Here is a 24050-nt window from a genome sequence, read left to right as displayed (position 1 = left end):
GGGCGACTGGAGAGCGCGGCGCGCAGGCGCCTAGCGGCAAACGCGCGCGAGCGCCGCCGCATGCAGGGGCTCAACACGGCCTTCGACCGCTTGCGCAGGGTGGTGCCCCAGTGGGGCCAGGATAAAAAGTTGTCCAAGTACGAGACCCTGCAGATGGCGCTAAGCTACATCATGGCTCTGACCCGCATCCTGGCCGAGGCTGAACGATTCGGCTCGGAACGGGACTGGGTCAATCTCCACTGTGAGCACTTCGGCCGAGACCACTACCTTCCGTTTGCGGGCGCGAAGCTGCCGGCAGAGACCGAGCCCTACGGCCAAAGGCTCTTCGGCTTCCAGCCTGAGCCCTTCCAGATGGCCAGTTAGGTCGCGCGGCCCGGTCGGAATGAGACGCCCAGTGATCTGCGCTGTGGAGCCGTAGCCTTCCCCACTCGGCGGCATAGGATGGACACATTCTTAGAATAAAATTAGGAAATTTCCAGGTTACTTTTCGCATCTCTAGTCCTAGGGACGCAATGCTTTTATTGCTTTACTTTTTTCCTCCCTATTATGTTGTAGATTTCATTAATGCATCTTGGAATAGTTTTGATTGATTCCCCCCTTTCTGGGCGACTTTGAGGGAAAACAATGTAAGAAAAAATAGAATTGGGTTATACTTTAGGTTTAGTCCTCACTTCCTTAACCTTAGTAAGTCTGTCCTGTTAGGATGAAGTTACAGTATCTCTTACCTGTGTATGCTTAATACAGAGCTGCCTTCCTGTCTTGTAAATGCGTTTATGCTTAGTGTACTGTGTGTGCATGCATGAAGTAGACTTTCTTTTTTTCTTTGGTAGAATACATGGGTGTGAGTGCTCTGTATTTTTAAAAATTGTGTATACATTATTGTAATATACATTTTGTAAAATAGAATTAAAAACTTGGGTTTGCTTTTCATGCGAGGTGCCCTGCTAGTTTTCTGATGGTGCTAAAGGCCTATTTGTTTGGGGGGTGGTGACATTGAGTGCTTATCTGAGTAAAGATGTATTTAAATCTAACCCCAGCAATTGGCAAAGTGCTGATTTGTAATCATCAAAAAAAAGACAAGCTGATGAGTGTGCAAGTAATTAATTTGAAAATTTTCTCTATCAACTTGGAAATATATTTTTCATGGTTTTTAAAACGATTGAATTAATTGAAATAATATTCAACTTTTAAACAGCTAGATACACAGTTCCTTAATCTTTTATTTTCCTTATTAAGCCAGTTGCTAACTACTAATTCCTTACAAGTACTCAAATATATATATTTGCTCATATATGTATTGAATATATGTATATTTGGCTTTTGGAAGTGATTTGCTTTTAATCAGTACCAGTTGGGCAATAAGGGCTTCACTACCACCAAGGCTAATCAAAAAAGCAGTAATAATAATACAGTAATATAATAAAAAGCAGTGGTATTGGTTTGAATTACTTTTATAAGTTTGCTTAAGCATTGGATGAATAAGCCAAGCCTTTAATGTAAAGAATGACTTGGTCAACAGATCGCATGTTTTTCGGTGACTGTCTTACTAATAATTGGAAAAAGCAAGACTCTTAAGCCATCTGTGCCTTTGGAACTTGTCGCAAGTTAACAAAACAATGACATTTCCCAAACCCTTTTTATAATATTATGGATTCCAACACCTAATATCAGGCATAGCCACCATTTGCAATTTTTATAGAGTCTTCTTTAAAATTTTGTTAGTTATCCCTGATTATCAGATTCCTTTTGGTTTATAATGAGTGGCAGTATCTTTCCCAGGCCATCATCTAAAATTGACAAAATCACAAGTGTATTGCTAGAAATTCTGACAGTCTAATGCTGCATTTCCCTTTCCTTCTTATCTAATTTTTTTTTGGCTGTGTGCTTCCTTGTGGGACTTTAATCCCCTGAACAGGGATGGACCCTGTGCCCCCTGCAGTGGAAGCTGAGAGTCTAAGCCACTGGACACCAGAGAAGTTTTTCCCCTACCTTCTGATACCTGTAAACAAGAAACTAAGGTGTGCTCAGGATTTTGCTTCCTCAGTGCAAATTAGAGAATAAAATGTTTAACCTCTTGACTTCAACAGCTCTTAGAAGACACAGTAGTCCCAGAAGACAACAGATCTAGAAGGGATTATGTTCAGACCTCTTTCTGGTCATACTCCGCTCTGCAGTGAGTACTTGGGCTCTGGCAAGATTCAGAGCATCTCCCATCCTATTTGAGCACAGTAGTCTACTTATTTAGACTTACATTGCTTCATTAGGAGCCCCAGGGAGTTTATGGAGTTTGTAGAATGAATAAAATCAGCGCTAAAATAAAATAGGTTAATCAGAGAAAGTCTCACAGATGTATTAAGATTGTTAGTCCTTTTGTTAAGTAGGGTGCACGTTCCTCTCTCTGGACTATAAATACCTTGCAAAAGAGAACTGTACTTTTCATTTTATCTCTGTGGCTTCTAGCACAGAGATAAACATGCAATAAGTATTTCTTTTTTGGTTGTTAACAGGAAATGAAATCAAATGATTTAATTAAAATGTGATTTTAATCCTATGCCTCTTTTCCCCATCCCCATTCCCCGAAAAGAGTAGGAATCTGTTAACTATTATGCTTTAGTGGCTCATTTCTGTTGGAAATCTCTGGAAGCAACTTAGATCTTAGCAAATTCCTAAGATTTCCTAGTACTTGATGTACTTTTTTTTTTTTTTCCTGAAAAGACAGTTGAAGGAAGAGTAAATGGGTCTCAGTGATCAAATGCAATCTTTGGTAAAACTCTTCAAACTGTATGTTGAGGAAGCTGTTGTGGCTTATGGATTAGGAGCTTGGATAAAACAAATTAAAATATTTTTGAACTTAAAGTTCATATATTATTATACATAATAGAATTTAAATTACCAAGCAACCTAAAAGTTGCTTTTGTTGTTTAGTCGCTAAGTTGTGTCTGACTTTTTTGTGATCTCATGGGCTGTAGCCCACCAGGCTCCTCTGTCCATGGAATTTCCCAGGCAAGAATTCTGGAGTGGGTTGCCATTTCCTCTTCCAGGGGATCTTCTCAACCCAGGGACTGAATCTGTGTCTCCTGAACTGACAGGCCGGAGAAGGCGATGGCACCCCACTCCAGTACTCTTGCCTGGAAAACCCCATGGACGGAGGAGCCTGGTGGGCTGCCATGGGGTCGCACAGAGTCGGACACGACTGAAGTGACTTAGCAGCAGCAGCAGCAGAACTGACAGGCGGATTCTTTACCACTGAGCCACCAGGGATGTCCTAGTTGCTGCAATATACTATATTGTCTCACCTTTGAAAATCTATGTTCTTTGTAGTTTGATAACAGAACATATTGAAATTTAAAAATATTCTTTAATCCATGACCCCTTTCCTCAATAAATCACCATACATTATCAAGCCTCTATTTATACCCTGGCTTACCGAGCATCATCTTTGTCCTTGAGTAGGCAGTCAAGAACATACATGTACTAATCAGTAAGTAGCCCTAAACAGGGTTTAGCTGAATGCTTCAATGATATGAAGTATCAATGATATGTGCCATAAGAGCTCCTAAGAGAGACATTAAATAATAAAAGAAGACCCACTCCCAGGCATCGTTTGAATTCCTTTAGTTATTTTATGTGGGCTTTCCCTAGGAGCTAGCTACAAGTTGAGGCCAGACACCAGGGTCAGAAGTCTTGAAGAACCGTATACAAATGAACAGGGCTATCAAGATGGGGAGGGCCATCCAAGCTAGTGGTTCTCAGCCCAGCCTGCTCAGTAGAATCACGTGGGGAATCTTGAAAAATATACCAATTCTCAGGCCCCCAGTTCAAGAACTGAGTTAATTGTTCTGAGGTGAGGCCTAGATATTTTTTTTCAGTATTCTCCCAGTGAGTCTAACTGGCTAATGGGGTTGAGAATTGCTTAATTAAACAATATGTACTATGACACCATTAAACTCATTACTCAAAACTGATTATATTGATGTAGCATTCTTTGTATTTATAGATCTTAAGAAGGATTAGGCTTTCTTAACATCTAGCTACAGCCAATTTCCTAATGAGGTGACCTTTATATTAATGAAGGTCTAAAATTTCCGCTGGATATGAGCCAGATGGGATGTATTTGGGTTGTGGCTGCAGGATTCAACAGTTAAAGCTCAGCTCACTTAATTTTGGTCTTATAGTAAAAGCAAAGTGTTGTTTTGGACTCATTTTGGCTCTGCTCTCTGGTTAGGTTTCACTAAAGATATCCCTTTTTGCTACCTGTGGGTAAAAGAAATTTCAAAGCACATAATTACATGACCAACCTTTTCACATGTATACCCATTCCCTTCTCTGGTCATGAATATACTAGATGGTGCAGGCTTAATGAGTGTTTTATTGAATGAACACAGGACTTTTGGATTGCTATTTCAAACTGGCAGTGAGTCCCCCAAAATACTCAAGCTGAAAAAAAACTACTGAGAGGAAGAACTTACCCATCTCACATACGAAGACTGGAACCAAAGCACAACCCAAAACAAACCCAGTAACTAACTGAGAATAAATAAAATTTTATTTAATGAATAAAGAAACAGTCCATCACATTCTCTAAATTGGTTTTTAAAACATCCAGTTTGAATTAAATACTGGTACCATCCAGGTTGAATGAAATACTGGTTTTTAATTTTTCTTTGTTTTCTAATTGCAAAGTTTCCAAGCAAAACACAATCCCCTCAAATCTTCAAGAAAGCACAACTAGAAAACAGCAATGGGTGGCATGGAGACGATGTGGCCTACCCAGATAGAGTACCGTATACTTCTGGACAAAGACAGTGAATGCTCACAAACATTTTGGCTTAAGTGAACACTGGTTTTCAGTTCCAAAGAATACCCAACATGCATGATGCAGAGGAAAGGAATAAAAGCCAAGATCCATTCATTGCTTTCTAGTAAGAGAGGCAAAATATACAGTTTATATAGTTCACACGTTTCAAAATGTTTACTATAATAGTTTTTCCATTAGGATTTCAATAATCAAAAAAGTACTTTAGAAATTAAGTTGACTCAAGCTTCCTGAGATGGAAGCATAGCATGTTTGTGAGCCTTCTGGGGCCTGGTGTATTTTTAGGTTAAAAGAAGTCATCATACAGGAAGAGAAAGGAAAAGATAAGATGTGTGTCACTTGACCATGATTGAATTGTTAGCTGTGTGTGTGTGTGTGTGTGTGTGAGTATTTGTGCGCGCGCACACTCCCATAGAGTACATCCTTTGTCAGTCCTCATGGTTACAATGAATCATGAGGGTTGTTTGGGGCTTGATGGAGCTAAGAATTTGAAAACAGAGACCAAAGGTTATGCTCATTTTTGAGGGTCCTTATCTATCTGTTATCCTCAGGTTGATTCATTTAACATAAGGCCAATGACGTGCCAGTATGGAACGTTTCTTCATTAGAGCCTAGAACAGTATAACAGAGTTTTCCTGAACTACTTGAACCAGAAAGGAATACAGGAACTCTCTTGCTATTTCTCCGTGCACTGCAGAGCCATTATTTCCACTAGCTTCAGTCATAGATGCAGGAGTCAGAGTTCCTTAGGTTGTGTTGAAATTAATTTCCCTTGAATCTGCCTATAGAAAGCAGCTAGGATATTTCTTGAATTTATTTGATTTTTCTCCAGATTTTTTTTCAACTGCATAGAATCTTGGAAGAGGAAATTCCCCCATAGTGTATGTAGTACCCTTCTAAGGAAACGACATGGTGGGATAGGGAAGAAATGTGAACTTTTAAAACAAATCAACTACTTACTTTGGAGAAAAATATTCTTACCATTTTATTTGGAATGAAGAAACCCCTGCTATCACTTTTTAAAAGGGTCTGTGCAGTAAACTCTTCATAAATATTTATTTATTTATCCTACCCTTCATCCTGGGAAAGCCTCAAATGTTTTATTTTACAAATAAAGAAACAAAATCCAGAGTTATAGAAAAGTTAGAAAACATGTCTGAAATTCACCTGAATGCTTAAAAAGCCCTTGGAATTCCCCTGAGAATTCCTAGAAATAAGGAGCTCTCTGGATGCTATTAAATATTTTACAGATTTTTATCTTGACAAGAAGGTAATGAGAGAGGAGAGGAGGTCATGAAAAATGCTAAAGCTTGGAAAAAATAAGTGAAATTTAATCAGAAAAGATACAGTATCTCTAAAAACAATACTAAGTAAAAGTTAATTTACCAGTGTGCATTAAAAAAAAACACAGTTGCACTCAAATTATTTCATTGGAATTATTTCGGGACTTTAACTCTCCTTAAAATACACAGTAAAATCGTTTATACTGTGTGTACATACATTTAGTAATCTTTTGGTAGTGACTGCTATGGGCAGTACTAGAGCATATTTCACTGGATTCTTGCACCACTAATGGTGGAGAAATTACAAGAATCAGCCTCCAGTTTGCAGGTAACTCAATGAATCTGTGTAGAAATATCAAGTTCTTTGGAATTTTGGAACATCAAACAATTCTTTCTTACAATACTATGTGAAAATCATTCATGTTTCTTAGTGGGTACTAAAGTACTTCTTATTGTAAGAAAACTATACTTATAACTCCATTAATTTCCAGTTGAAACTGGTCAAACCCACCCCCCACCCCATCTTTCACATCTTTAAGTCTCATTTTAATGTGTCTCTATTTTCAATTAGGAGGTAGAATGAAGTTTTATCTTAGAGAGTAAAAAACATTCTATGAGAGATTTATTGGGTTTGCTGGATGTTTTAGGAAGATTAAAACCCAGTTACCTTTCTGTTCCTCTAGGGATATCTGACCAGGTTATAGCATATGTGGTAATTTTTTCAATTTGAATAATTTATGACTTCCCTGGTGGCTCAGACAGTAAAGCGTCTGCCTGCAATGTGGGAGACCGGTGTTCAATTCCTGGGTTGAGAAGATCCCCTGGAGAAGGAAATGGCAATCCACTCCAGCACTCTTGCCTGGAAAATCCCATGGACAGAGGATCCTGATAGGCTACAGTCCATGGGGTCACAAAGAATTTGAATAATTTATACAATTGAATAACTTTTAAAAATCACTTTTAAGTATTGAATATTTGTATATTAAAAAATCAGCTTAATCATTAAAAAACAATTGATAAACCTGGAAACTAGCACTGTTTTCTGCATTTTAAAGAAAAATGTTTATGTATTTCAACCTTCAAATATTTATTGTCAAATAATGTTGAAATATTTTAATTTTTATTAGTAGGGGAACATTTTCTACTCACTTGTATGTTAAATCTTCTAGCAAATTAGCGAATATGCCTCTACAGTACAGCCATTTTCTTTATGCTTACTCTCAGCATTTATGGCACAATTCTCAGAGGATTGAAAAGTAAGTTCTTTCTCTATTTCTTGCAATTTCAAGGCTATTGTGTTTGAAGTGGCCATTATTTACATATTAACAAAAAAACATCATGTTTATGGTTTTACAACACCAAGTATGCTAACTAATATAATTAGACAGAAAAAAGAGGCAAACATATTTTTAACAAATATGCATTTTTTTTGCATCGCACAGATTTTTTAAAAACATGGTAGTAGCAACTTTTTTTTTTAGCATACTGATGACCACTGCATTGTCAAAGTTTAGAAGATGCTAGGCATTCTTCCAGCAATGCTTCAGTAATTAACTTTCTGAAATATTGATCCACTTAAAACAAGGCAAGGCAATTAGTGGTGAAAAGGACTTCGACAAGCTCTATTGCAATCTAAGTAACTGTTCATCTTCCTGGTGAGGCACACTGATTTTCAACTCGACCATCATTGGAAATGCTTTGAGTCCAGGTTACCTGGGAAGAGACCTTGAATAAAGGTCATTATGAGTAAATTTGCCTTTGAGTTTACCACCAAATTATACATAGCCCACATACTCACAGACTCAGGCCAGGATCTCAGTTTCAAAGGTTTTTTGGGAGTTTTGTGGGGAGGAAGAGGACAGGAGGAGTCTGATCAACCAGAATAATTTGGGTGTCGGATTCAGTTTTTAAGACCTCCTCTCCCAACCTGATTTTTTCCCTTTTGCCTGCATTTCTATTAATATCAGAAGTTGATGGGAGTAAGAAAGCAACTGCTTTTAAAGGTGCAGCACCGCCATGAATTTAAAAGGCCCTCAGGCATTCAAGATTTGTTCAGTTTGGACTGGTTTCTTTTGAACACCAAGCCAAGATACATGGAGGCAGCAATTAGGTCATTGCGGAGCACGAAGCATGCTGGGAAAGGGGAAAGGAGGGGTGGGTTACAGGCTAGGGTATTACAGAACAGGGGGCACAGGCGTCTTGGAGAAAAACACAGAATGGGGGATAGATGTAGAAGGGACCATAGACAGTGTAGCTTGGACGTATCATGAACACAAAAATGGAGGAGGAAGTCGTCTTTTTTTGTTAGTTGCTTGGCAGTTCAGGTTTAATGGTGTGTTTTCTTCTCCATTATCCTTCTCATCCCCATTTCCATGACTCACCAAGTTAGGAAAAGTCCTTCACTTGTTTGGTTAGAAGGGAGCTTACGGGATCGGCATAGCTTTTTGAAGAAAGGGCCAGAAGAATTGTCCCAACTTTCCCTCTTTCCCTGGTCCATTTTTGCAGATTTAGGGCTTCATGAATGCTACATGTCCAACGAGTGTAGTGCAAGACAGTAGGGTCTAATGAGGCCAAAGTGCATGTTTATTTCTGCTTTCCAGGCAGGCATTACACGTGCAAAAGGGAGGAAGTGCATTCTTCACTGACACCAACACCATAGCCTATGCTATTTGCATCCCTTCCGACCTTCTAGGGTAAGTTCTGTGATCAAGCCATGATAATAAAATGACTCTTCTCAATCTCACTTGCTCACTGGAATCACCTGGGAAGCTTTAAACATACTGATTCCAATGCCAGAACCCCAGAACTTATGACTTACTGATTGGGGTTGTGGCTTGGATATTGGGATTTATTTTTTCAAATATTTATTTATTTGACTGCACTGGGTATTAGTTGAGGCTTGTGGGATCTAGTTCCCTGACCAGGGATCAAACCCCTGCTGCTTGCATTGGGAGCTCAGAGTCTTAGCCACTGGATCTCCAGGGAAGGACATTTTGGGATTTTTAAAAGCTCCCCAGGAGATTCTAATATGCAGTCAAAGTTAAGAACCACTGCTGTAGACTGACTTCATTTTATATAGAAACCTACTGACTTGCATAGAAATTTAAAGTTCAATTTAGATCAATAAATATTTATTAAGTGCCTACTCTGTATAAGGCAACATTTTGCCATGGCAAACTTTTGACACAGTCCATACCAACAAGTAGCTAAAATCTAGTGCAGGCAAGACTGACAGGCAGGTATATAGAAGCTGTGTTTTACACAAAGTTCTATACAAACTAATCTCTTTTTCCAGACTCAAGAAATTTGCTATAAGATTTCAAATAAAATCAACTGTATTTTACTGGGGTGGTTGGGGGGACACCAGGAAAATATTTCATAGAGGCAGTAAAGTAGCCTTTGAGATGGCCTTTAAGCAATAGGTAAGATTTTCATAGGGATTGGGGAGAAAGCGTTCCAGGTGGAGGCAGAAAAGAGCCATATGGGTGGAAAGCAGGGGCCTGTGTTAATTTTACTGGTGCACTGGGTGTGTTTTCTGAGTAATGGATGAAAAGCTTTGGGATCATATTGGAGCAAGGCTTGAATTGCATGGGCAGAACAGCTGGCCTGGGTTGGCTCCAGGGAATCTCTTGGGGTCCAAAAATTAGAGGAATGTTATGAATGAAGCAGTGCATGCTAAGTTGTGTCCAACTCTTGGGACCCCATGGGATGCAGCCTACCAGACTCCTCTGTCCATGGGATTTCCCAGGCAAGAATACTGGCAGGGGGTTGCCAGTCCCTTCTCCAGGGGATCTTCCTGACTCAGGGATTGAACCTGTGTCTCCTGCATTGGCTGTTAGATTCTTTACCTCTGAGCCACCTGGGAAGCCCAGATAAAACAGTACTTTAGGAAGAATGGTCTGATGCTGAGATCAGGGCTAGACTTGAGTGGGGATAAAAAGCAGGACTAGAGGCAGGAAGACCAGTTAGAAGTCTCTTATTATGGTTAAAGTCAGAAGTATTGAGGGAAATTAAGAAAGTAATGAAAGTCTGAGCTGGGAACCACAAGGGGGATGAAAGGAAGGCCTGAATATAAAAGAAATAAGAGTTAATATGATTTGTCAATTGATCAGATAGAAGAAACAAAAAATGACTTAAATACTCCATTTGGATTACTAGGACTGTGATGGTGCCACTAATAGAAATAATTAAACTAGGATGATGAATGGTTTATAAAAGGGAAGACCATGAATCTGATTTTGGATATGTTGAGTCCAAACTTACTCAGCAGAACTGAAATTTCTTATGTAAGTATTCCTTATTGTAACTGAATTCCAGTAGAATTTGGATTTGTTCAACACAGTAGTTCTTAACAAAGGGGATCCTGCCTCCTAGATAACAAGGCAATATCTGAGGACATTTTCGGTGGCCACAACTTGGGGAGTGGCTGCTCTACTACTGACATCCAGTGGGTAGAGGCCACGGATGCTGCTAAACATTCTACAGTGAGCAGAGGATTCCCCAACAACAACTAATTATCTGGCCCCAAGTGTCAACAGTGTCGAGGCTGAGAAACTTTGCTGTAACATAATCCAAAAGTTAAAATTCGAGGAATTTTAAAGCTTGTTATAGTTTAGGCTCAACAGTGCCATCTAGTGGTTAAATAGAATATTTATCCTAAAATCCTCAGAAAGCTAAGACATATACCCAGAAATGAAGAATATGTCCTCTTATGGGAGAACTGTCTAGAGTTTACATTAATAGATGTGATGAGGAGGTTGGGTGTCCAATTGTGGAGAAGCAATCCTGAACTTATAAAGTTCTCTTTGGTCATAAAGAAATTTGATAATAGAAGCCAATATGGAAACAATGTATTCTAAGATGCATTCTGTATGAAATGCATTCTATATCATTACAGTTGCCTATACCTTTACTATTGTTCCCACATACATAAGAAAGGAAGAAAAATCTAATAATTCTGCTAAATAACTGGCTGAAATCTTTATTTCTTAAGAATTAACCTATGGTATTTATTTAGAAATTAAGATTGAAAATAATTAGATGATTTTTAGAGTCATGAAAAATGTAGGATGAAGAGCACTAGAAAATTCCGTTTGACAAAAGGATTTTTGCTCCAAAGAGCAGAACTTGACATGCCTTTTATCTTACTTTTCCCGCTAGATTCTAAGCTTTCTGCAGGCAGGTACTGTGTCTTATCATATTTGTGTATGGCCCACAATCTCTAGCATAGCATTTTATACAGAGTAGACACACAAAATATTTTTTGAGTGAATGAATTTATTTTTATACTGGAAATCTTTGCCTTAAAGTGAAGGAAATTTCAAGCCTTTCTAAGCAATTACTATTTGTTCACTTGAGTAAGATGCCAGCTGAGGGTGTCTGGCTCAGAGAACACCAAAGACTTGGGCACAGGGAGTTGGTAACAGATACTCCAGTTCCCTAGTGAATCTGGAGCAGACTGTGCCATGACGACCATCCCTAGGGCAATGTTTTGACTGGTTCATGCATTGTAGATTTCTCTAATGTAAAATTCATTCATTCAATGAATATTTATCAAAGATCTATTTTGTGCTAAGCAATCTTCTAGGCACTGGGCTATCACAGTGAATGTAAGTCTAAATATTCCTTAAGTGGAGAGGCAAATTCTGAATTGGTGAGTTAGAATAAAGAGGCACATTCCTTTTCCCTCCCACTTCTTCAGTTAGCATAGTATTTTCTGAATAGAAAATGCAATTTGACTAATGATTTCAAAGCAGTTCACAACTATTAAAGACCTCTCCTTCCACAACCACTGCTTTGCTCGGGGAAATGAAACAACAAAAACCATTCTCTCATCACCTCCTCTCCTTGTTTGCATTTTTTCCTTTCTCATTGCTTCATAGATGTGCAGACTTTGGGGGACGAGGGGAGAAACAGGAGAGTCATTATTCTATGGGCAGATGATGATGATGCCTGTATAGTTTTGCAAGTGGCAACTGAAGCTAGTAGTTTTAAAAGTGACCCCGCAGAAGATTTCCTTCTGGTTGGTTTATTAACAACACTTTAGTTATAGAATCTATGTATATATTCAGAGAGAAAAACCACTCACCATCATATTCAAAAGAAAATGGTGCAGGCAGGCTGGTGGGTCCCTATTTTGGCTATAGAATAAGTGCACTGTGCAATATTGAGCATTCAGTGATTTTTTTTTTTTTGGTATCTCAGGCCCATTTTGGCACTTTATCATGTGGCTCAATATACCCAGGATAAGCACATCAAAAGTGCTTCTCTAGGTATGTGAGTTGTATAGCACAGTCTCCTAGTGCTAAGTAGAAGCTGATTTAATGAATCCAAAACTTCTGCTATGAATGCAATCAGTGAAAGGTGATGGACACCACCTCCCCCCGACCCCCTTGCCTTTTCCCTTTGCATTGTTTGGTGAGTTAGGATACCTAAGGTCACTACTGTCTAACTCCTTTCAGCCCAAGCATCTGGCCCCTCATTGCTCTTAGGAGGGCCTGAACACCCCTAACACAGCAGAGGGCAGAGGAGCATGCTAACTTTTTCCCAAAGCAGTGGACAGCATCTGCGTTATATCTTTGGTTCATCCATATTATCTTCTCATTTTGTTGGAATCTTAAAAGGTACAGCCCTCCATCTCTCCCAGGAGAGATGCAGGAGTCCCCAGCTGACTTACTCAAAGCTCTCCTTGCCACAGGTCCGGCAGCATGGAAACTTACTCAAATCCAGTTGATTGGAAACCACCTTATCTGGTTTGTCCTCCTTCCCCCTCCACAGTCTGCCCCCTTACACAGCAGGCACCCAGACATTCTTAAAGTTCATCACTCTCCACTACACTCCGAGAAGAGCAGGAATACACCATCGTGCTTTCCATGGAGGAGAAAGCAGAGAAAATGTCAAGTCCTTTACTGGTGAGGGATCCATAGCGACTGCCACTGGGCCGGACGGTCATGGGTGGTGGGATCTGGTGATGCCACTGAGCTGGAAAATGGACCAAATCATGTGTTACAATCAAAAGAATACAGTCTAGCAGGTACACAGCAGGGGTGCGCTCTGTCCTCATGCCAACACTTTGTGTGGGATCTTGGTAAATCATTGAAATATATGAATAGCGGAGTCTGAAATGCCTCATTTGTAAAAAATGGAAAAAAAAATGAATAAAATCTCTCCTGTCCTGCTAGGAATAGGGAAACTGGGCTCGTGATCTTTTGATTTTGTAATACCAACCCCCATGATTCTAATCCAGCAAAATCTGGGACTATAAGAAGGAAGAGTGGGTGATGAGTGTGATATCTCAAAATTATCTCCTGACCTAACATCACTGACCTAGCATGGAGTCTAGAGGGGCTGGGGTTGGGTGTGGGTGTAGAGAGAGTTGTAGGCTCTCAAGGGAGGGCTCCTCAGAAGGAGGAGATGAGATATCTGTGGAAATGGAAGACAAAAGATGAATCCAGACCTCTGACGAGTACTTACTGCTAATCCTAATCACCCTTAGTTACCTACCTACTGCCCTAATCATGTTCTAGTTAGTTATAGCCAGAAGACTGAAGAGTAACATATGCAATCAACCAGGGTTGGGGGACGAAAGAGAATGTGTTAGAATTTCCATGTTCACTAAACACTGTCCAAGGGGGATCCTGGTTGCTTAGTCCTGGGCGTTGCCTCTGACTGAGAAATTACCAAGGAGCCCTCTCATCAGGTTTCCAAGAACCTGGTGGTGGCGAACAAGGAGCACCAGGTGGGAAACATTGATGCTCCGGGTCCTGGGGAATCATGGATGCGTGTAGCATTCCCAGATATAAATGGGCTCTTTGTTGATTTCATTATTTCCAATTAGTTTTTCAGGGTCTAAATGCCTCTAAGTGAACTGATTAAAATCAAATTTGGAAAGCTACAAAACAGGACAAAACTTAATAGCGATTCCACAAGAGAGCAAGTAAGTGAAGCAACTGTGAACTAGTCAAGTCCCTCGCCGCTGCCCCTCTGCCTCTTAGCTTTTCCTCAGCTCTCTCGGCATCTTAACCTGACAGGAGCTACTCTTAGAAGCCCTCCTTTGCGGGAGAGGAGGGATGCCTACTGTCCCGGTTCCTCGGGCAGGTAGGAAGTGGTTGTGGGGGGCGAAGTGGATTGATCTCAGCCTTAGTCTTCTATCCCTTCGCCCACTCCCAGAGCTGTGGAATCAGGACCAGAGTCTGGGAGATGTGAGCCGGGATGAACTGAAGTGGGGGCTCCGTCACGGAAGAGCAGGATCTGGACAAGTGTCATCGGTTTCAGGGCTTATTGGTAGCAGTTTCTTGGTTGGAGACTTGTTTCCTTCCGACATGGTGAAGTAGGTAAAATGGTTAAGGCATTAGCTTAGATTAAGAAACATATCAGTGGCTTCTCTTTGTCCAGACCCTTCCAGGGGAAAGTACATTAGAGTCAACTTCCTTCACAGTTGAATTTCAAGTCGACAGATTAGAGAGAATAACCAGAAAGCTACGTATTTCCTCTAAATATTAGATTGAGTGAAAATGGCAGGCCAGGACTCCTATGTGCTGTCAAAAAAAGGGGAATGCATCTGGTGTGTACCTATAAGTAGCAGGGGCCTCAGGATCTATGCATAGTTACTTTTTCTTCTTTGTTATTCTGGTTCATCATGTTAAATCAGTAAGGAATATTAACCCAACCAATTAGTTTTTTTTAAAGAAAAAAAGGATTACTCTTTTGGATTAAGAAATATTTCTTAAAAATGCCAGTTAATGTCAAAATTATAGAGGAGAATAGTAGAGTACACAAATACATTAGTAAATATTAATTTGTTAAATATTTAGAAACATGACTCGAAGGAATGATGTAAAAAATCTGAATTTACTTTCCAGCTGTGGTCACTTAACCTCTCTGAGTCTCTGTGTTTCTTTGGCATTTAAAGGAGGGTAACAACAATTACAGTAATCTCATGGGTTTGGGACTATCTAAGGGTGAAAGTCGGAGAAGGCAATGGCATCCCACTCCAGTACTCTTGCCTGGAAAATCCCATGGATGGAGGAGCCTGGAAGGCTGCAGTCCATGGGGTTGCTAAGAGTCGGACATGACTGAGCGACTTCCCTTTCACTTTTCACTTTCACGCATTGGAGAAGGAAATGGCAACCCACTCCAGTGTTCTTGCCTGGAGAGTCCCAGGGACGGGGGAGCCTGGTGGGCTGCCGTCTCTGGGGTCGCACAGAGTCGGACACGACTGAAGTGACTCAGCAAGGGTGAAAGTTTCCCTTGTGGCTCAGCTGGTAAGGAATCTACCTGCAATGTGGGAGACCTGGGTTCCATCCCTGGATTGGGAAGATACTCTGGAGAAGGGAAAGGCTACCCACTCCAGTATTCTGGCCTGGAGAATTCCATGGGCTGTATAGTCCGTGGGGTTGCAAAGACTTGGACCTGTTGAGCGACTATCACTTTCAGGACAGCTCTCTGTTATTAATCTGGTTGTGAGATGAGAGTTAATAAATATTTGTGGAAGAATTAACAAATGAATAGGGTCTGGAAAATTCTGCCATGTGGAGTTATGACTGGGGAATTACAGGCATGGGGAGGGCTTCCTGTGGGTGACCCATGGCAGCAAGGGGATGGCATGAAGATGCTGGGTGATCATAAGTACAAGCCCATGTATGCTCTGAAGTAGCTGTATTAGAAGTACAGAAAAAAACTTCGTCTGGAAGAAGGTTAACCTTATAGTGAAATGGAAAAGTGTACAAAAGCCCTGAGGTGAGTAGAATAAAATGACTTAAAAAAATCCATATCTTAAGCACTAAAATAAAAACCAATTAATTCATTTATGAAAACATATTACACTGATCCTAAAAGAAAAAAAAAAAAAAGATTTTTAAGCTGCCTATCACATAGGTCAACCGATGCCTTATACCTACCGTATATATCCAGCCTGGCAGTGCAGGACACGATGCCCGCTTCGTTCTTGGCTGACAGTGTGTACCATCCAGCATCTGATTTCTTGGCTGGCTGAATGAGGAGGCAGACATACCCAGTTGTGTCCTGGTGCATGCTGGAGAAAAGAAAGAGTATATTGCATTGTATCTGGAGAGAGTTCAGGGTTCCCAGAAACTCATTTTTATATATAGTAGTTAATCCTAAGATCCTAGTTTATCCCTCCCCTTACCCTTTCCCTTCAGTAACGATAAGTTTTTCCTATGTCTGTGGATCTTTTTCTATTTTGTAAATAAGTTCACATATAATTTTTTTTAGATTCCACATGTAAATAATATCATATAACATTTCTTTGTTTGACTTACTTCATCTAGTATGGTAATCTCTAGGCCCATCCATGTTACTACAGATGGCATTATTTCATTCTTTTTATGTCTGAGTAATATCCCACTGTATGTAGATGTATGTATGTATCTATATCTATATATGGACACTTAGGTTGCTGCCACGTCTTGGCTTTTGTAGGTAGTGCTGCAGTGTTTCAAATGAGTTTTCATCTTTTCTGGATGTATGCCCAGGAGTGGGATTGCTGGATCATATGGTAACTCTGCTTTTGATGTTTAAAGGCACCTCCCTGCTGTTCTCCCTAGTGGTTCCTCCATGGTGGTTGCACCAATTTACATCGCCACCAACAGTGTAGGAGGGTTCCCTTTTCTCCACATCCTCTCTAGCATTTATAATTTGTAGACTCTTTTTGGCTGGGTACCTTGTGGCATGCAGAACTTCCCTGACCTGGAATCAAACGTGTGCCCCGTGCAGTGGAAACACAAAGTCTTAACCACTAGACCACCAGAAAAGTCCCTATTATTTGTAGACTTTTTGATGATGGCCATTCTGACTGGTGAGAGATGATAGGTATAGGTACCTCATTGTAGTTTTGATCTGCATTTCTTTCATACTTAGCAATGTTGAACATCTTTTCGTGTGACTGATGGCTATTTGGATATGTTTTTTGGAGAAATGTTCATGTAGGTCTTCTGCCTGGGTTTTGGTTCAGTTGTTTGTTTGTTTTGATATTGAGCTGTATGAGCTGCTTGCATATTTTGGAAATTAGGCCTTTATTGGTTATGTTGTTTGCAAATATTTTCTCTCATTCTGTGGATTGTCTTTTCGTTTTGTGGTAGCTTTCTTTGCTGTGCAAAAGCTTATAAGTTTGATTAGGTCCTATTTGTTTATATTTGCTTTTATTTTGTTGCCTTGGGAGACTGACCTAAGAAAACATTGCTATGATTTATGTCAGGGAATGCTTAGCCTATGTTCTTTTATGGGAGTTTTATGGTGTCCTGTTTTATATTTAAGTCTTTAATTCATTTTAAATTGATTTTTGTGTATGGTGTGAGGGAGTGTTCTAACTTCATTGGTTTACATGCAGCTGTCCAGCTTTCCCAACACTTGCTGAAGAGACTGTCTTTTCTGCCTCCTTGATCAAAGATTAATTTACTCTAGGTGTGTGGGTTTCTGAGTTCTCTATTCTGTTCCATTGATCCACGTCTGTCTGTTTTTGTGCCAGAACCACTCAAGGATATCCAAAAGCATGGGATATCTTTCTATTTCTTTGAAGCATCTTCCTTTATCAATGTTCTGAGCATATAAGTCCTTGACTTCCTTGGTCAGGTTTATTCCTCAGTATTTTATTTTGATGTGATTTTAAAAGGGATTTTTAAAAACTTTCTGATATTTCTTTGTTAGTGTAAAGAAATGCAACATATTTCTGTGTGTTAGTTTTGTATCTTGCTGCTTTGCTGAATTCATTCATCAGCTCTTTTGCAGGGGGAGGATTTTTTTTTTAAGGTTTATATTTTGTATTGGGGCTTCCCTGGTGGCTCAGTTGGCTCAGGCTTCATACCTGAGTTGGGAAGATCCCCTGGAGAAGAAAATGGCAACCCACTCCAGTATTCTTGCCTGGAAAATCCCATGGACAGAGGAGCCTGGCAGGCTACAGTCTGTGGGGTTGCAAAAGTCAGACACGACTTAGTGACTAAATCACCACCAGAGCCAGTTAACAGACAACACTGTGATAATTTCAGGTGAACAACAAAGGGACTCAGCCCCTCCAAACTTGCCTCCTGTCCAAGCTGCCACGTAATACTGAGCAGAGTTTCTTGTGCTATATAGTAGGACCTTGTTGGTTATACATTTAAAATATATGATTCATTAGTTCTAATAGTTTTCTGTGTAGTCCTTAGGGTGGAGGGAGTGTTTCTTAATATAACCAACTAGGCATGGCAGCATTTGACTTAGTTCAGTTCAGGAAGAAATCTGCATGTCCTTTCCTTCTGTTTTCTCTATATCTGTAGTTCTCAACCTTGACTGCGTAGTGCCATCCTGCATAATTATACCAGAATTTCAGGCTGGGTGTAACATGTTTTGATAATTTACACTGAAGGGTTAACTCAAGTATATTCTCTGTTCTTGCTTATGTATTACCAGAGGAAAATTCTGACCTTTTTATACTTAGACTTTTTAGATGCCAAGATTCTGTAAAAGCCAATATCCTTTAAGACAAATTTAGTTTACTGTGAAGAAATAATTCTCAGTAATAATAATTTCTCAGTGGCAGTTTCTGTGCACAAGCTGCCCTTGTGGCATAAAAACAAAACGGCAAAGAATTAAGGATGGTTAGGGGAAATTGGGGAACCTAGTGGTTCAGATGGTAAAGAATCTGCCTGCAATGTGGGAGACCTGGGTTTGATCCCTGGGTTGGCAAGATCCCTGGAGAAGGGAAAGGCTACCCACTCCAGTATTCTGGCCTGGAGAATTCCATGGACAGAGGAACCTGGCAGGTTACAGTCCATGGGGCCGCAAAGTGTCAGACACGACTGAACGACTTTCACGTCACTTCACCTCAGGGGAAATTAAACAAGGCACCCATTTAGAGAAACTGGATCCTTAAATTTACTTAAAAAATAGGCATGTAGTGACAGATGGAAAAGGAGTATTGCCATAATGTTTTGTTTTGCCTTTTTTTTTTTTTTGCCTTATTTTATTTTCACTTTTTACAGTCAAAAGTTTTTGTCTGGGTACTAATATGACTCATGACATGACACATGACAAAAAGACAAATGACCAAAACATGCAAGATCTTTATAAATCCCTCAAACCTTTTCAAGCTTAAAAATTAAGGTTTTAGAGACTTTCCTGGTGGTCCAGTGATTAAAACTCTGCATGTTGACTGCAGGGGGTGTGGGTTTAATTCCTGGTCAGAGAACTAAGATCCTGCATGCCATGCAGTGCAATAATAATAATAATAATAAAGTTTTAAAATGGTGGGACATTGTACAATGGACGAACCCTCAGCAATAAAAAGGAATAAATTCTTGATAAGCACAGTTACATGGATAAAGCAAATGCATTATGCAAGTGGAAGGAGCTAGATTCAAAAGGCTGAAGACTTATTTGGGCGGCCTGATGAGCTTTGCTGAACTTGACCAAGTGTGGAGGCTGTACCTGATCCTCTCTCTGGTGAAAGGGATGGTCTCGTTGTCTTTCTTCCAGTAGAACACGGGTGGAGGCATGCCTATCACCCGGCACTCCAGTCTCACGGGGTGGCCTTCTGGAACACCACTGTTCTGCAGTTTCTCCAGGATTACAGGTGCCTTCTTTACTTCTTTGGCTGAATGAGAGAAGAGCCATGCTAGTTTGAATAGTAAGTGCCTTGGGCTCCATGCCTCAAATTCAGGACAGTTCTGGAATCTGAGGGAGCACCCACCCACCTTTTCTCTTCTTTAGAACACTTTTCAAGCTTCTTAGTGAAGATCACTGCCTTGATAAAAGCTCCAAAAATGATTTTAAAAAGAAATGAGAAAATTGCCTCTGCCTATCTTAAAAAATTTTTTTTTAATTTTATTTTTTCTGCCTATCTTTTGAGAGAGAACGCTCAAGGATTTGGGTAACACACATGGGATGCAAATGGTAGGTGTGGAATTAAGGGAGTTTCTTTTATTGCTCAGCAGTAAACTCTGAGAAATGATATATTTTATGTACTAAATATATTTTGTTTTCTTTTTTAGAGGAGGTTATTTTGTAGAAGGTATATTGATTTTCCCTCCATATTTTACCTTGAGAAATTTTATTGCTCCATAAAAATTGAAAGAAGTATACTATTTAAAAAAAAATTATGTTTCATAAGGAGGCATTTTTATTTTCCCCAGCAGAATCAGTTAAGACAAAAACACCTCCTATCTCAGGGTTCCAGAGGCCATACTTTAGCAAAACAGTGGGGAAAAAGTAAAAGCTGCAACCAGTGTATCCTCGCAGAATGAGCTTTTCCTACTCTGTTGGGAGAGGGGATTGAGAGTGGAAAAAAAGAAGATAATACAGAGGAAACAGCTACTAGCCTAGAGAGAAGGTTAACATTCTGATGCCGTCCTGATTTATTTCAGGGGCCATGCAAGGGAGGTAGCAGGAGAAAGTTCAATGGAAGAATTCATTCATTCTGAAAGCTAATTCTAGCTGGACTAACACCCCAAGGGGCTGACACCTCCCAGGGGATGATGACTGTAGGCATTAGTGTTTGCTGACATCATCTTGTAAGGTAAGGATTCATTTGTTTAGTTATTGATTGAATGCCTTCCATGCTCCAGGCACTGAGTCAGACATCAGAAATGCACAGAAGAACAAGCTTCTGTGGCCTCAGAGGCTCATAGTCTCTTCAGGGAGGCAAAGAGAAAATAGTTACACAGAAGCCATGAGTGCTGTAAGAGTGTCTCCTTTCCTGAGTGCTGTGGACATAGAGGAGGATGTGCCTGGTGGGTCCGCTGTGCCTTTGTGGTGCATATGAAATAAGTCTTAGAGAATGAGTAGGAGGTTGCTAGGCAAAGAAGGGCATTCCATGTAAAGGGACCATTAATGCAAAGGCGTAGAAGCTTGGGGTAGGGGGAGACCCTGGAGTGATGAACGGTAGGGCAAGTGACCTGAATTTCAGTTCAGTTCAGTTCAGTCACTCGGTCGTGTCCTACTCTTTGCAACCCCATGAATTGCAGCATGCCAGGCCTCCCTGTCCATCACCAACTCCTGGAGTGATAGTCAAATAATTAGTAATTAATTGATTGATTAATTATTACAATGACTATCATTTATTGCAAGCATGATATACACAAGGTACCGCATTTTGTTTTTGGCTTACTGATATGTTTTCAAGAGCAATGTATGGAACATGGCCCTTACTACAGAGAAGGGGAAACTGAGATGAGGCTCGGTGTGGCAAAGGACAAAGGAATTACGTCAGAGGCTCTGCATTTTTGGGCAGTAGCTTTGGAGGGAGTCATGTTTAGGGGTTCCAGCAGCAAGCCTTACCTACTACAGTGAGCTCCAAGCTAAAGGAATTCTGCCCAGTTTTGTTGGTAGCAATGCAGGTGTAGGTCCCCGCGTCGCGTTGAGTGAGCGGGTCAATGAGCAGAGAGTGGACTCCGGTCTCCCTGACCAGCATCTTGTGGGAGGTGTCGGGGAGGACAGGCTGGCCGTTGAGCAGCCACGTCAGCTCCGGGGGCGGTAAGCCACTCACCTAATAAACAAAAGGACAGCTGAGGCAAATGACAGACTGATGACAGGCAGATTTATTTGGTGGCTGACTTCTTCATCCTGATCTGGCACCACATAGATAGCGAGGGAATGTCAGTGGTGAGAAACCTCTCCATAACGTCATCAGGACAAGAGGGATCTGGATGGATGAGCGTGTGAATTTGAACTGTATAGTATTTGGACCCCAGTTCGGGTAATGATTATATACTAGATTAAAATGAATAAGAATTAAAAAGCTAAATAGATAAAATAGGCCTGTAGTGTCAGTTTCAGAGATAATATATTGCTTACATACCTAACGACCAAGAGGTGGCCAAGAAAGGGGCAGACATTAAACCAGTGTTCTCAAAGCTGACTGTGTGTCATCATCACATGGGAATATTTGAAAATCCTGATGCCCATTTACTATATTAAATCAGAATCTTTGGGGAGTGGACCCAGGATGGGTTTCTTTTAGGATTTAGGGTGGAAGAAATTAACAGTCCATCCCAAATATTATTTAGGTAACTAATTTGAGGGCAAGATCCACCTAGAGGAGTGGATTCTATAAATATTTAACCTTAAACCTTTATTAATTTGCATCTTAATCTCCATAGCATTCTGCAGCGTCAGGGCAGAAGGAGAACTTAAGTTTCTGTTCATACTGAGAACTATCCATGCTGTTCAACTGAACCTATTTTCAGGTGGAAAAGTTAGAATATATTATAGACTAGTTAAAGGTGATGGATGTTAGCTAGTATTAGAAACCGGCTTCTGTTTTCATAAACTGCTTTGGAGCCAGTGACTAGAATTTTTTCAAAGGCTGTACCTCATGGCAGTTCATTTCAAGGATGTAAAAATCATCCTTATGTCTTTATGGTAATAAAGACTTTTCAGGTACCATACGGAAGATGTCTGAACTACATCACCTCTTTGGTTGTCTTTTACAAACATAGAGTTAACTTGATACGATACTTTCATCTGATATTAAATGCTCCAAAAGAACCTTATGAGTGGAAAAAAGTGGTCTCTTTCTCTCTTTGTTCCTCAGTCCCTTTTCACCAAAAAAAAAAAAAGTCCCCCAAACCAACTATAAAACAAATACAAACAAAAATAGGTGCATACAAACAAATAAATACAAAATATGAACAGGTCTGGCGCCAAAGATGGTGCTGGAGGCTACCTTACAGTCCAGGCGACAGAGGCGCCCCTCGTGAGCCACCATATCCCCAGGAGCCTGCAGGAAATGTGGTCGGAAAAAGCGTTCCTGTAGGGGCTCTTTGTCTCTTTCTTGCACTCGGGACCTTCCTCTAAAACAGCAAGCACGTTCAGGCATTAAACAGTAGAAACCAATTCATAAACATATGATGTATAGGTATTTAGGCATGGTTATAGGGCTTGGAGAAAGATTTCTTTGGGGGGTGGGGGTAAGGGTTACTGAACCATAAAGAAATAATAAGTAATAGCGTGGAGCTGATGTGAAAAAAGAAAGTATTAAGTATCTCACCACTGTAGGATTATCTTGTGAGATCTGTAATTAAATAAGCAGGCTTTAGCTTTTTTCTCTGTGAAGTCATTCTGGGTTTCTGGGTTAAGTGACTCAGCTCCCCTTGCCTTGGGTTTGGCCAGTTGTTCAAAAGTTTCAAAATAAACAAATAAATCAGTATTCAATCTGAACCTCAAATGAGAGCCAAAAGAGAAGTCCTGTTTTATTCCTCAGAGCAAGGCAGCTGCGGTCCCTGTGTCTCTGAGTAATAAAATGTAACCCGGCTTATAAATTCTGCCAGACCATTAAAGATGATCATGAACCTAAATTGATTAAGACTGACCAACAGTAACAGCTGTTCTTGAAGAAGGGAAAAAAAAAACTGAAGAAGAAGGTATAGTTGTAACGGTAGTGAAATACTGCATCTGAAACGTAGGTGACTATTTTTGTTTCTTTGGTAAGTCTAATTTAATTCATCCATGTCAGCAACTATGAAATGCTTTGCTAAGACTTTGTGGCACCATACGACTCAAGAGAAAGCCAGGCTCTCTCTTCTTAACATTAATAAAGTCAGAGAGGAGGAAAGTTAGTTGCTATGTTGGAGACAATTGTTATGTTGGAGATAATGACAACAACAAAAATCTTTGATTAGTATATATATACTCATTAACAGTTTCTGTTTTTTAAGGAAAAGGTAACTTAGTTCAGTCTGATTTATATATTATATGCACAGGTGCTAGGGATGGTTACAAATTTTGAACATTAAAAATGTGCTGTGAACCAATACTTCTCCAATTTAATACACTTGTGAATCACCTGGGGATCTTAGTAAAATGTACATTCTGATCAGTAGGTCTGGGTGGGGCTTGGAATTATACACTTGCAACAAGCTCCCAAGTGATGCCAATATTTCAGTTTATAGGCCCCATACTTCAGTGCTCATTGCAGCAGGTACATGCTTGGGAGGGGCTGGAGAAGTGAGGTTCTCACT

At 40.2% G+C, this 24050-nt stretch overlaps 2 protein-coding genes across 4 annotated transcripts in view; one reads left to right on the top strand and one right to left on the bottom strand.

The window, feature by feature from the left end:
* On the top strand, positions 1-1363 carry ATOH7 (atonal homolog 7 (Drosophila); the record flags this gene model as incomplete). Its single annotated transcript, XM_010852390.1, has 1 exon — positions 1-1363. A coding segment is annotated over one exon (363 nt), but the record flags the coding sequence as incomplete, so codon positions are not given.
* A 10917-nt stretch (positions 1364-12280) lies between these two features.
* MYPN (myopalladin) overlaps positions 12281-24050 on the bottom strand; it is a 107108-nt gene continuing 95338 nt past the window's right edge. For all 3 annotated transcript variants that reach the window (XM_010852158.1, XM_010852157.1, XM_010852156.1), the window contains 5 exons: positions 22757-22883; positions 21370-21577; positions 19522-19687; positions 15999-16132; positions 12281-13080 (listed from right to left, as the gene is read on the bottom strand). In XM_010852158.1, coding sequence (XP_010850460.1) covers positions 12911-13080; positions 15999-16132; positions 19522-19687; positions 21370-21577; positions 22757-22883 — 805 coding nt within the window. In that variant the 3' untranslated portion in view covers positions 12281-12910. The remainder of the gene's footprint in view (positions 13081-15998; positions 16133-19521; positions 19688-21369; positions 21578-22756; positions 22884-24050) is intronic.

The sequence above is a fragment of the Bison bison genome, unplaced genomic scaffold, assembly GCF_000754665.1.
Source record: "Bison bison bison isolate TAMUID 2011002044 unplaced genomic scaffold, Bison_UMD1.0 scf7180017864309, whole genome shotgun sequence".
Classification (NCBI taxonomy): domain Eukaryota; kingdom Metazoa; phylum Chordata; class Mammalia; order Artiodactyla; family Bovidae; genus Bison; species Bison bison.
Note: the sequence above shows the minus strand (reverse complement) of the source record. Positions and strands in the feature narration are given on the sequence as shown.